Below are 13,422 nucleotides of genomic sequence, written 5' to 3'. Positions count from 1 at the left end.
AATACATATGGGTAGTTCAGCTCGAACTGAAAAAAATAAAAAAATAATTTTGTTGTATTTATTTATTTTATTATTTTATTTATTGCATTTTTATAGGTCAATGTTCCATATGGATTTTATTTGAAGCCACTGCTTTTTGTATTATACTATATTTTCTCTATCTGTCTTCCAGGAGAGGAAATTTATTGGTGGTTCTGGGCAAATTAGTGAGAAGATTATGGACTACCTGAGAGATCGTGTTAAATTAGAGAAGCCTGTAACCTATATTGATCAGACAGGTGAAAATGTCGTAGTGGAGACATTGGACCATGAAACTTATGAGGTGATTTACATTTTGGAATTCTAACTTCTAGAAAGGTTCTCTTGGTCATGTAAGGGCAAGATATATAAATGACATATTACATGCTATTCTGTTGTTGTTGTTGTTGTTGTTGTTGTTGTTGTTGTTGTTGTTGTTAAAAACAACAACCCACAAACCCCAGATTGGCTGCATTTGACATGTCAGCAAACCATGGCTTGTCATTACAAGCATGAGCAGTCTGAGGCTTAAGACTGGGTTACTCTATTTTTAGTTTATGACTTGGATCCAGGAACTGCCTTCTGTTGACAGAAGAGCTCTGCTCACAGGAGGGGCCTTGGCCTGATTTCCAGGAATACCCATCCCCCTCCTTCTACCACAGCTCACCCCATTCTGCAGGGTCCCCTGGTCCTCTATGAAGTATTTTCATGTGGTTGAAGGGGCTGCCGTGGGGAAGAAGGAGGGCAGGAAAGTCCACTTCCTCAAGCCCAGTTGCACACAACTAAATCTGGATCCAATCCTATGGCTTGTAGAATAAGGCTGTAGAGACATTATACAACAATTTAGATTGAAAAATTGCAGCCATCTTCTTATGAATACTTAGGTACCAATTAAGAGGACATCTTCAAGACTAAGACCACACATTGAAGACCCCCACAAATGCTTTGGCTTTTGTATCAAACGTAATCCGAGGGTGTCTATATGCTCTATTAAGCCCATAGTGGCTGTGCAGTGGTGCAGCACTGGCTATTTGACGCAGCCGTCAGCTCGCAGCCGTGTTGAGATTCCCCCCCCCTCCAAAACTGAATTTTCAAAGTCTCGAATTACTGTGACTTTAACCTCTGCTCTGAGTTCTCCAGGGGTTATCCAGTAGGCATAGCTCACCACAGGCTTGACAAGGGAACGGCCGCTGGCGCTGCAGTTTTCCCAAATAGCCCCCACTCCCTCCTGCTTCAAGTAGCATTTTCGATTTTGTCTCACAGCTGCGATGCTGTGGGCTTTTGAGCTAATCACCTTCCAATGCAGCATCATACGGACACTCCCGCAAGGAGCTTTTTTTGGCAGTCTTTGCAAACATTAAGAAAAGCGCAGAAGTTTTATTTTTGTGATTTATCTAACATCTTGCTTGTCATTTTATGACTTCTATGACCATAACACAATGAGAAATATGTATCCTTATTTATGTGAGTCAAATTTTCTGTCAAATATAACTGGTTTCTGTCAAATATAACTGGTCAAAACAGGTTTTAATTCTCTTTGCATTTCTCTTCAAGGCCCAGTATGTTATTAGTGCCATCCCTCCAGCACTTAGCATGAAGATTCACTTCAACCCACCCTTGCCTCCAATGAGAAACCAGTTGATCAACCGGATTCCTATGGGATCAGTCATCAAATGTATAGTGTACTACACGGAAGCATTCTGGAGGAAAAAAGGTATTGCATGTTAATTGAAGGGATAGGAAAGTAATGAGCTGGGGGATAACATGTTTCACTTTATAGTAATCTATATTTGTGAACAATGTCAAAATTTTAAAAGGAATTTCAGAACTTTCTAACAGCTTTTCCCAATCTTCAAGGTGTGTGTGTGTGTGTGTGTGTGTGTGTGTGTGTGTTTAAGGATGATTTCACCCCCACTGCAGTTTTTCACTAGTACAGAATTATTCAAAAATGTGTTAGTAAAAGCAAATACGTACAACCTCAGGCATGTCTGCACCATATGTTTATCCTGGGCTTGTCTCTAGGTCATCCCTGTGCATCCCTGTGGATCCTGGGGTGGACCAGGGATGACCAGAGACTTTTCCTGGTATAATTGCAACCATTTTCCCATTTTTCCCATTTTTCCCCACAGTCCCAGGACAACCCAGAGGACCACATGTGGTGTACTGCGGGCTCCTGGGTCCTCAAACGAGCACGGAGCTGCGTGGCATGGCTCCATGCCCATCGGCGGTGGGGGGGCAGCATTTTTGCCATCCCTTGGATGGTGGAACTGAGTTCCCCATTTCTTCTTCTTTTTTACTTACTGCTGTGCAGGCTCACAAGGGCTCTCCTTAAAAAAAAAAGAGAAGAAGCTGCACCACACTGGAATGTCCCTGTTGGCTTCTGGGACGACAGCTGGCATATGGACCCAAGGGGAGGATCCTGGAAGTGGTAAAGCCCAAGATCCTTCCCCTTGAGTCCTGGAAGGCTCATAGGTGTAGATGAGCCTTTCATCATGTATGTATCCATGTGATGGGGACTTCAATACAAACAAATATAAATTGAAGTGACTTAAAATGTACTTTTCTTCCACATTCTTCTCATCTCTCTTTTCGTCAGCATCTTGGGTTAACTTAGGTATTCCCTGCTCTTGAACCTTGAAAGGGTTCCCACCCGGAGTAGCTAAAAAATATTTTTTTAAAAAAAAAGAAAGAAAGAAAAGCAAATAAAACAAACAATAGCATTAAAACAGCAGAAGGTCCAGATCTTCACCTTTTGTCAAATCATTACCAATGTGGAATAAAAAGCAGGAAATAACACTATGACAGTGGTATATGGAATATGTCTTCTGTCCCAACAATTATCAGTGCACTTCAATACTGCTATAAAGCAGTAGTGTAGATCTAGCCCAAGTCAAAACCGAGCCAAGATAAAGAACTCCCATTAAATCAACATTTAGAATGCAACTAAAAGGTCTAAGACAAGAAAAAGGCATTTGTCTCCTGCTGAAAAGTCGTCAGAGCCTCTCTGGGGAGGTTCTTCCCAAGATGGAGTTATGTTCTTACCTTTATGATGAATGTGTTACACTAGGTTATGTCCAAACCTGTGGATATTCTCTGTGCCTGCAAGTTTGCCACAGAAGCCCACAACGGGGCACTCACTCCAAGAATTCCTACTTTCCTTAAAATAAAAAAGTATGCTACTAGCTCACATGATGAATGCAGAATTTTAAAAAGGGGTCTCAGATCAGACTCTTCTGAATGAGATATGGTAGTACTGGTAGGTGGGTGTTCAGGGCATTCTTACAGGCCTTTAGTGTCCGTAGTCCTGCAAAGTCCTGCTATTTTGCCTGCGTATGGTTCTGGATTCAACTCTTGACATCACCACAGTTAATGGATTTCTGGCACAAAGGAGGGAAATACCTCTTGCTGGGTCTCTGGCAAAATGCTGAGTGCCCTTTCATATCGTAGCCTTCTCCCAGCTGCTCTAGGGCTCTTGTGGGTGCCATCCCCAGTGATTAAGTCTTCCTGCAATATTTAAATGGCTGCATGTGCATCCCAATTAATTAATATTCCTGTGTTGCCCCTGTTAATAAAGCACCTGGCAGGTATTGTTAAAAGGCATGAGGTATTTATTAGATGCTCATAATTCTAATCTAATAGTCATTGGAATTACCAGGACTACTGACATCTACATTCACTTTTCACTCCTCCTCAGATTACTGTGGTACTATGATCATTGAAGATGAGGAAGCAGCTATTGGTTTGACATTAGATGACACCAAACCTGACGGAAGCTTTCCAGCCATAATTGGGTAAGGAATACCCAAACATTGCCTTCTGAAACTTGTAAAAGAGGAAGGGAGAGAAGCAGAGCCTAAATGTGAAGAAAAACGTATCTGTGGCTTGACTGAAGTATGTGCCATATTATTGGAGCATATTTCTTTATGGGAAAGAACCTTAATACCAAACAGTGGTCTTTTATTTCCTATGTGGTATACAAAGTTGTCCATGAAGAAGAATCCTGGTGCATTAAAAGCCTTTCTACACACGGCATTTATTGTGTGCTTGTGATTCTTCACTCACAGTAGTTTGCGGGTGCTTTACACAACATCATTATCTACTAGGGTCTGTCCTGGTCTTTGCAACTATTTTCACAGGGTTTTTTGATCAGGAAAAGTCCAGTATTTTAGGGAATGGCAGAATTAAAATCTAGTGTAGCTATGCTATTTCGCTGTACCACAATGCCACCTAGAGATAATGTAATGGAACATACAGACAAGCAGAGAAGGGAAAAAAAACCAGGAAAAAAGTGACAAGAATGTAAGAAGAGCCATGCTGGATCAGACTGAGGGTCCATCTAGTCCAACACTCTATTCACACTGTGGCCAACCAGCTGTTGGCGAGGGACCCACAAGCAGCACACAAATGTAACAGCACCCTCCCATCCACGTTCCCTAGCAACTGGTATGCTTACTGCCTCAAATATTTATTTATTTATTTATTTATTACATTTTTATACCGCCCAATAGCTGAAGCTCTCTGGGCGGTTCACAGAAATACTGGAGGTAGCACATATTCCATCCAGAAGCAGAAGCCTCAGTAAAGCTGTGGATTAAAAGACTCATGCAGAAAAGCCCTCAGAATGGGATTTAATGGGATTTATTTTGTCTCAGCCTAATATGTTAGACTTTGCCCCATCTTCATATGTCATATAGTAGGGTGACCCTATGAAAAGGAGGACAGGGCTCCTGTATCTTTAACAGTAATGTAGAAAAGGGAATTTCAGCAGGTGTCAATAGAAGAGGGTGAAATTCTCTCTTCATCAACACAGTTAAAGCTGCAGAAGCCCTGCCCTCTTTTGTATGTGGCCACTTTACTAGAGCTAGTGTAGCTTTAACTGTTGTGATGAAGAGGGAATTTCACCCACTTCAATTGACACCTCCTGAAATTCCCATTTCCACTTTACTGTTAAAGATACAGGAGCCCTGTCCTCCTTTTCATATGGTCACCCTATCATATAGAAGTACTGAAACAGAAAACATGAATCTTTTTTTTTCATGCATGGGAGAGGGAGGAGTTTCATATTTCCCATGTGCGGGGTGTGTTTGCTGCCCCAACCTGTATATAAGAATATAAGCGCTGTGGTGGATCAGTCCAAAGGCCTCTCTATTTCAGCATTTTGTTGCCACAGAAGCCAATCAGCTGCCTCTAGGATGTCCGTAAACAGGACATGGGTGAAATAGTACCCATATTCTCCAGAAACTGGTGCTGAGGTGTCATTGGGTTTTTCCATGGGCAAAAGTATACTTCTCCCTTTCGCAGTGTCCTAGAAGTGTGGAAGGAAAAAAAGAAACATGGCTACTCCATGCTTTGTGTTTCAGTGTTGCCATTTAATATAGAAAGGTGCCATCAGAAGTTTTGAAAGTTTTGAAAAAGCATTTTAGGACATCATATTAAAATTCAACTGGACCCATGTGGCCGCATTTTAAAATGTATTTATGATGTGATAATAGATTTTCCTCTAAGTTTTTCTTAATTTATTCCTTTTTTTTCCTTTTGGTAATTTTAAATTTTAGCTTCATCCTTGCTCGGAAGTGTAGAAGATTGACTCATCTCACTAAAGAAGAAAGGTATAAAAAATAAACCACTGGGTTAGTGGATCATGGAGTTTCAATAAACCAAAATAAAAAGGTAGTAGATCTCATAAACCTGAAGTCTGCTCACTCTTGGATTAGAAAGTGTAAGTGTGCCATTTTAAAACTGATCATACATTCCAGCCAGGGTAGGTTTTTTTATTCAAATTAAGGATGGGAAATGCAAAAAAAAAAACACCAAAAAACCACCCTTTTGGTGCCAGTGTTTATTGAAGACATCCTTCAAACTTTTTAAAGACATAATTACATTTGCATTATGAGTCCCAAACTGGCATTACTGAATTATTATTATTAGTAGTAAAAGTCCCTCAATTGCATTTATGCTTTAGGGTATGCTGATTTTCAAATTATTTGTTTTGGTGTAGTGGCAGTACAACCAGTGAGATAATTTCTATTGGACAATTTAGAAATATACTAAACAAACAATAACTCCAATATAAGTAGCATGAACATGTCAGATTAGGCGACTTTTATATTTCGTTTGGTAGGAAAGTTGTCTTTTGAAAAAGCTGTATTTATTTAACTGTACTAATTTATTGGTGGATATGGCATTTAGCATTTTAGACTGCCATAAATGTGATGCTATCTTACTTGTCAGTGTGCTGTTAAGCACCTGTGTCCCTTGAGTAACCCTTGTTGCTGTGAAGTTAATAGATGCCAAAGTTATTTATAAGGGAGCACCATAAATGGACAGAGCTGTTTATTGGTGAGTGAAAACATATCTGTCTCTAAAAATGCCTCCTGGCTTTGAAAGATTAGCACATAAAACCAGAATCTAGAACATTTGTCTGTTTGCCAAGTTTAAAGTGTTTAGTTTGATGCATAGTTAATTACTCGGCTGAGGGTTACATTGACAGATGAAACCCATATTAGTGTAATACCTTTATTCAGGCAATCGAAAGATCACCGAAAGAAGATTCAAGTTTTTGAGATCTCCAGATCTCTTCATCAGGCAAAATGTTACAAAAAGCAGGTAGTGGAAGGATAGGAGGGGGGAACTTGCTTGAAAACATGTGTGTTAAAATCCAAATTCAGATCAAACTATTTTTTTCCTTTTAAAGTAAGTTCAGATTAGCAATGCATATCTATTTAATATTTCTCTAATAGGAAAACACGGATCTGTGAGCTCTATGCAAAGGTGTTGGGATCACAGGAAGCCTTATATGTAAGCACTGAAATTCCATAGAATATTCTTTTCTTGCAGCACAAGAGGATTCATAAAGCAATCATTTTGTGAGCTGTATATGAATTTCCAAAGTTTATTGATTTCCAAAATATAATACAAAATATTAACAGCTGTTATTGCGTATTAGATAGTTGGCTATGTCTGCAATTCTATATGAGAGCCAGTAAATACTTATTAAACAAAGTTACAGACAATGGAGGAAGGCAAACAATTTTCTCCTGGCAATACATATGTACTACAATACTTCTGGTTTCCCTTGACTCATATAACTGTCCTTAGGGATTATTAGCTAACCTTCTTAAGGAATTCTGTGGCTCTCTGCACAGAGAAAGACACCCCTATGACATCAGGGACTTTGAGAGAGAGGGAGTGAGGGTTGGAGGGGCCCACCCCCACCCCCACCCCGCATGCCCCAACATCATGATCCCCCAGGGGATGAGCAAGAACACAATTGGCCCTTAAGGCTACTACTGACTCCTCACTCTTGAACTAGGAAGTGGTGTCTTGCTCATGTAGCCTTAGCAAATCTTCAAGTTTAATAAACTGGAGGTTCTGCCAGCCATGGGGAGCACCTGCCCAGCACCAGGCATCTCAAGGTGGCTTCAGATAGATAAATGTTTCTATATTGAATCCTAAGAGACTTATACCAGCCTTCCCTAACTTGGGGCCCTGCAGATGCATTGGACTGCAACTTACATCATTGAACCATGCCAGGGGAGAAGGTAAATAGGATCACTTTTAGCTATAACTCAGGAGAGCTTCTTTTATATGATATATGATTTTAATACACATATGTCATTTCCCCCCTCTCTTATTTATTTCAGTGGGGAATGTTTGTTTATGTATACAATATAAAAAGCACTTCAGTACAATGTTAATAACAGAAAAGGGCTGTTTCCAGATACTAAGGACAGCCAGGTGAAATCAAGCATAAAATGTTGGTGTTTCTTTTGTTCTGGCTATAAAACTTAGAAGTTTCCCAGAAGGATATAATCCAGTCTTCCCCAAACTGCCCCCACCAGATGTATTAGACTACAGTTCCCATCATCCACAGCCAGACTGGCCATTGTCCTTATTGGCTAGGTTAATAGGAGTTGTCGTTCAATGCATATGGAGAGTGCTTGGTTCAGAAAGGCCTGTATAGTGATATAGGAGGACATCACCAGGTATCTTCAGAACGTTCCATTGACTGTGACTGGGGAGGTATGAATCAGTGGAAGTCACGCTCACCGAATTCTCTGAATTCCATCTCGAAGCTTGTTCCATATCCATATCTGATTGTGAGCCTTGTTTCTTCCTTTTCGCATAAACCACCATGCAAATTTTGTGTGTATTTTTTAAAATGTACACATCACTTGTGCACATTCTTTAAAAGTATGCATTCTTCTCCCATTGATTAAAGCATCATTGGGATGCATTTTTCCGAAGTGCACATTTTTCATGTGCATTTTTCAAATATACGCATGCTGTCAAAGACATTTGTGGGAGTTTGGAAATGAACAGAATACAGAAACATATTATGTCCAAGTCCGTGTTCAGTCTGGAAGATGCAAACTGGATAAAATGCTGATCGAAAACAAATTGAAATGAATTTCTCATATATCCCTAATTGTGATTTGTGCTTTTTTCTTTTCTTTTTTTTAAAAAAGGGTTCCTGCTGTGCTTTGCTTCTTAAAAAGCTTTTTCTTGGTTTTCCTTTCTCCTTCTTATTTTGTTATTTGTGCCTTTGTAGCCAGTCCACTATGAAGAGAAGAACTGGTGTGAAGAGCAGTATTCTGGAGGATGTTATACAGCTTATTTCCCACCAGGGATAATGACTCAGTTTGGAAGGTATGGTCACAATAAGCAAGGATGTCTCATGAAGGAGCTCAGGAGAAGAAAAGACAGAAATACGATTGGATAATAGTATCAGAAAAGCCATTCTCTAACTTAGCTTTTCCTAACCTTGTGTCCCCAGATGTTATTGCACTACAACCCCTGTCATACCTGGACATTGGCCATGCTGGCTGGGGTTGATGGAAGGTGTATTCCAACATTATCTGGGGATTCAAGGTTGGCTTGACTGAGGGGGATTGTTGTTGTTGTTCCCCCAGGAATTAATGAAAGCTGTAAACAGATTCATGTTTTGCCATTGATTGAAAACCATGGGCCTATTCAGACAACATGCTAAGCCATGGTTAGGCCGCTAACTCTTTGCAGCAAATGGTTAGCGAGTGTGTTTAAACCAGGGTTATGTAGCCACCATGGTTAGGAATGGTTTACACATATGCTAAGCCATAATGTTTAGCTCAAAGTGCCTAACACCCGTGGCTTAGCATGTCATCTGAACAGGGTCCATGTCTTTAACCAGTTAATTGGTTACATATAGCTCAGTTCTATTCATGTTCACCCAGAAGTAAATCCTACTGTGTTCAATGGGACTTACTCCTGGGAAAGTGTGAATAGGATTTTATTTTATCTATTTATTTATTACATTTTTATACTTTAATTAAACAGATATTCCCACACCTCGATGTTGAATGAAATGTTGTGGATCTTTAATGACGATAACTTCCCCCATTCAAAATAATACATATATTATTTAGAAATGTTTTAAGTATATTGCCTGAAAAAAGAGTTACATGTTTCGTGCTTATATCAATGCCATCAGAAGGAAGCATTTTTTCACATGCAACAGCTTTAATTAACATCCAGCTAAAATCTGTGTTTATAATATGTTAGTAAATTAGTATTTTAACAGATTTATTGATAAATGTTCTTGGCTTTTCATGTCAGAATTAAGTGCTCTGGAACAAAAAAAGGATGATGTGAACTGAGAGATTTCTGTGCATTGATTTCCATGATGTATCACATCCCAAGCATGCAGCAGAAGAGTACTGTGCTGGGTATGGGTTGTGCATACAGTGACTTGTGGTATAAAAGATTTCTGCAAATGATCCCTTATAGATAATTAAGTCCTGTCTTGTGGGGCAAGAGGGGTTCATGGACTGCTTTCAGGACACCACCTCCCTTAGCAAGCTGACTGCTTTTAAACATGTGCTTGGAAAATACAGGCCTTACAGATCACTGCGAACAGCAGTAAAAAACCATGTTCTCTGCTGCTCACAGGAGTGCTTTAATCAGTATTATGCTTGCATGTGTTTTAATGCGTCAGTTTGATGGCAAGTGATGCATCACTAATTATTCTCTTTTCTTTGGCTTCCACAACTTAGTCCTTATTAAAAACATATAAACTGCTAGATCTACACCCACAAGGTAAATGACATTGTGCTAGTGGAGTCCAGGTTGTGAGGTATGTGTAAGGGAAGAATCCAGTTATGCAGATCTGAGTTTTGCAAAGTGGTCTGCTAGCGCTTACACAACAGGAAAAGGCAAAGGAGCTCCGCTAGCATAGCAATGTCTTCTGCTAATGCTTTTAGGCCATAGTGTTGTTAAGAGTATTGCTATCCATGAGCCAAACTAGATGAGATGTCAATTGCATGAATGCAATTAACATGCAGGTTTTAAAAAATGCAAATAGCAACTGTGTGTGGTGGTGGGAGCCACTGAAGTTGGGGAGAGAGAGTTTAATCCATTCTTCACCCTCTGCTGTGGTCCTGATGAAAACCATCACCACCCTGAAGCTATTGTTTGCATCAGAGGGAAGCTTTAATTGGTGCCAGGGGAGTGTTCCCGGCTGATCTGAATAGCAGCTTTATGGTGATGGCGGTGGGGCTATTTCACTTTTGAATGTGCATCTTAATTGCATTTTTGACCCAAAATATCTGGAGAAAGCTCAAGAAGGCCAGAAACCATCTGCCACAGGTTACAAAAGTCATGTGCTAGAATGATATGAATGCCTTTGCCTAACGTATGATCAAGGAAATGTATCCCTCCTGCTTTTCATATTCGATGTTTGTTTTAAAGGATCATTCGGGAGCCAGCTGGAAGGATCTTCTTTGCAGGCACGGAGACGGCTACAGAATGGAGTGGCTACATGGAAGGGGCTGTGCAGGCTGGAGAGAGAGCAGCCAAAGAGGTACAGGGTCTGCTGCCTAATGGACATTTTAAACAGGTCTTCATAAAGGCCAATTGGACTTGTTTGCAAGTTTATTTTAAATATTTATAGCTCCCAATTGAGCCCTAAAAGACCCTTCTCAAGATAGTTTGCAAGATTCCAAATTAAAATGTATAATCACCAAAACATCCCATAAAAACAAGCAAACAACAAAAGCTAAATGTCAGCAGCCAAAATCAAAATTGCAGGAGGTGTGAAATGGAAAACTCTCAATATACCAGGATACCAATAAAGTGGGGACCACATAGACTCCCATGGAGTTGGGGGGAGTTTGGACCCTGCCCCATCAACTGAACATCTGTTGGCAGTGAGATGAAGAACGGGGCCTCCGCTGATGGCTGTGTCATCAGAAGAGAGCATCAAATTGGACAGGAAACTTGGAATTGAAATGTAGGGATGTGGATGGGGCTGCATTATTCCAAAACATTGCCTAGAAATAGTTCATTTGAGAACCAGTTCAAACTTGACTTTCTTTGCAGATGCAGGATTTGTCCCCATGTCCATTTACATGGGGGCAATGTTTCATGTGGCTTGATCCAACCTAGTCAGAAATCTTGGAATGCATTCCAAGATTAGGAATGCATTTTCACCATGCTTTTTGGTGTATCATTATTTTCTAAGCCTTTACCTTCTAAGCTATTTGGCAGTAGCTGTTTTAAAGTTGAATATGGAAGTTGTGCATTTCCTTTGAAGAACTAATAAGATTAATCTTCTTTTTTTTAGATATTGTGCTCTATGGGGAAAATTTCAGAAGGAGAAATCTGGAGGTCAGAACCAGAATCACATGTAAGTATGCCATTTTTCCTATGATATTGATGGTGATGATAATGATGATGGTGATGATGGTTTGAGGTGAAGTGGTGCTGCATTTATCTGATATAACCAGGCATCTATCAATTACCTTATGAGATACATTGAACACCAAGGTATGGGCCTGCAGGCCAATTCAAGCATGCCTAAATTGGTCCCAATTTGGCCTTCTGGAGTTATCCAGAAGGCCACACACGCTTTCCTCCAACCACTGGTCATTTGGTGGTTTCCTTGCTTCTGTGCCCCCCCCCCACTTCCCACGCCACTTCCCACCCCAAGTTCTAGTAAGATATGAATTATAATACTACATGAATGAGAAAATGTCCTCTCTCTCATTCATCCCACTACTTATCTGTGCCACTTTCCAGTGATTTGGCACAGTGGTGTTTAGCAACAGCGCCCAGTTAGGAGATGGCATGGTTCTCAACATGATGGCCAGATGCAAACGTGGCCTGGGTTCCTGTGTCTTTAACTGCTCTGTGGAAGAGGGAATTTCAGCACACAGAACTTGCCGTGCAAGCTTTTATTTGTTATCATTCCATTGGTGAGATGCAATGTTCATCACTTTTGTAAACAGTGTCTCCTAACTAGGGAGGGACAAATCGGTCTGTTTCCAATCTGGGTCAATTTTGCATGTCTTCAGAAATAATTCTGCTCCATCCCATTTCTGCATCCATCTTTTTTTTTAGAAAAAAGAAAAAGAAAGGAAAGGCATGGGGATTGATATTCATTTTTGTATGCAGTTCCCCCTAAAATATGCATTTTGTACAGTTTCCCCTAAAAACTGTATGCAATCCTTGCACTGAGAACAATATCACAAAATTCAGGGAAGTGCACAATCTGAAGAATGACTGTGTTCTGATCTGCATATTATTTTTGGAAGTATTATTTAGGTCAGTTCACTTAAAAACACAGACCAAACAAAATTCCCACTCACCGCCCATCCTCACTCCTACCTTTTCAATAGAACTGCAGGGAAGCAATAAGACAAGGAGGTAAACTTTTAGAAACAGAGGCTTCTCAAACCGGTTAAATGCGTTTATGCTTCAGATGCCTTTGAGCTTCTGCTGTTCCATTTGTCAGAAAGCAGCCCAGCTCACACTAATGCTAAATGTTCTTCCATCCAGGATGTCCCAGCCCTGCCGATCACTACTACCTTTTGGGAAAGGAACTTACCTTCTGTACCTGCACTACTGAAGATGATGGGATTCTCTACTTTCTTGTTGTCAGTGGCTGCAGCTGGGCTCTTTGCATGTAGAAAGGGTCTGCTGGTGCGAAACGGGAAATGGGCGTGCTAATATGAAGCTGTATGTCTTGATCTGGTTTGTGTACGTTCTCACAATCGTTTTACTCTCACTGAGCTCTGATTATTGGCATTCTCAATTTCCCCATGCATTTATCCTAGGAAATGTGGCCTCATGAAAGGGTCCAAGGTGTGTTACTGAGGCCACCACAAAATTAGGTGCCATTAAAAAAAATATACAGGTTTCTCTGGAGGCCAGTGTTGACATGTTTTTCTTTTTACTAACTCAGAGTCTACACAGATCTCACAACGGTAGAGCAAAACGTCATTGTGCAGTGGAAAAAAGTAGTTGTATAACTTACCCTTCATCTCCAAATGTTCTGGGGGACTGATACATACATGAGATGCTATCAGTTAATAAATTCCAGTGACAGAGTTCCACATGAATTTGGGGTCGACGATTTTCAGAAGCATC

General features: G+C 40.3%; 1 protein-coding gene across 1 annotated transcript in view; it reads left to right on the top strand.

Annotated features, from left to right (window-relative positions):
* Window positions 1-13,422, top strand: part of LOC134398909 (amine oxidase [flavin-containing] B-like) — a 59,182-nt gene extending 45,760 nt beyond the window's left edge. Inside the window, exons 7-15 of the mRNA XM_063126553.1 lie at window positions 173-322; window positions 1,573-1,732; window positions 3,713-3,809; window positions 5,574-5,627; window positions 6,759-6,816; window positions 8,570-8,667; window positions 10,744-10,855; window positions 11,618-11,680; window positions 12,832-13,422. Of these exons, the coding sequence (XP_062982623.1) occupies window positions 173-322; window positions 1,573-1,732; window positions 3,713-3,809; window positions 5,574-5,627; window positions 6,759-6,816; window positions 8,570-8,667; window positions 10,744-10,855; window positions 11,618-11,680; window positions 12,832-13,002 (963 nt within the window). The 3' untranslated portion in view covers window positions 13,003-13,422. The remainder of the gene's footprint in view (window positions 1-172; window positions 323-1,572; window positions 1,733-3,712; window positions 3,810-5,573; window positions 5,628-6,758; window positions 6,817-8,569; window positions 8,668-10,743; window positions 10,856-11,617; window positions 11,681-12,831) is intronic.

Source organism: Elgaria multicarinata, chromosome 5 (assembly GCF_023053635.1).
Source record: "Elgaria multicarinata webbii isolate HBS135686 ecotype San Diego chromosome 5, rElgMul1.1.pri, whole genome shotgun sequence".
In the NCBI taxonomy this organism is placed as follows: Eukaryota; Metazoa; Chordata; class Lepidosauria; order Squamata; family Anguidae; genus Elgaria; species Elgaria multicarinata.
This window is presented reverse-complemented; position numbering and strand designations above follow the sequence as displayed.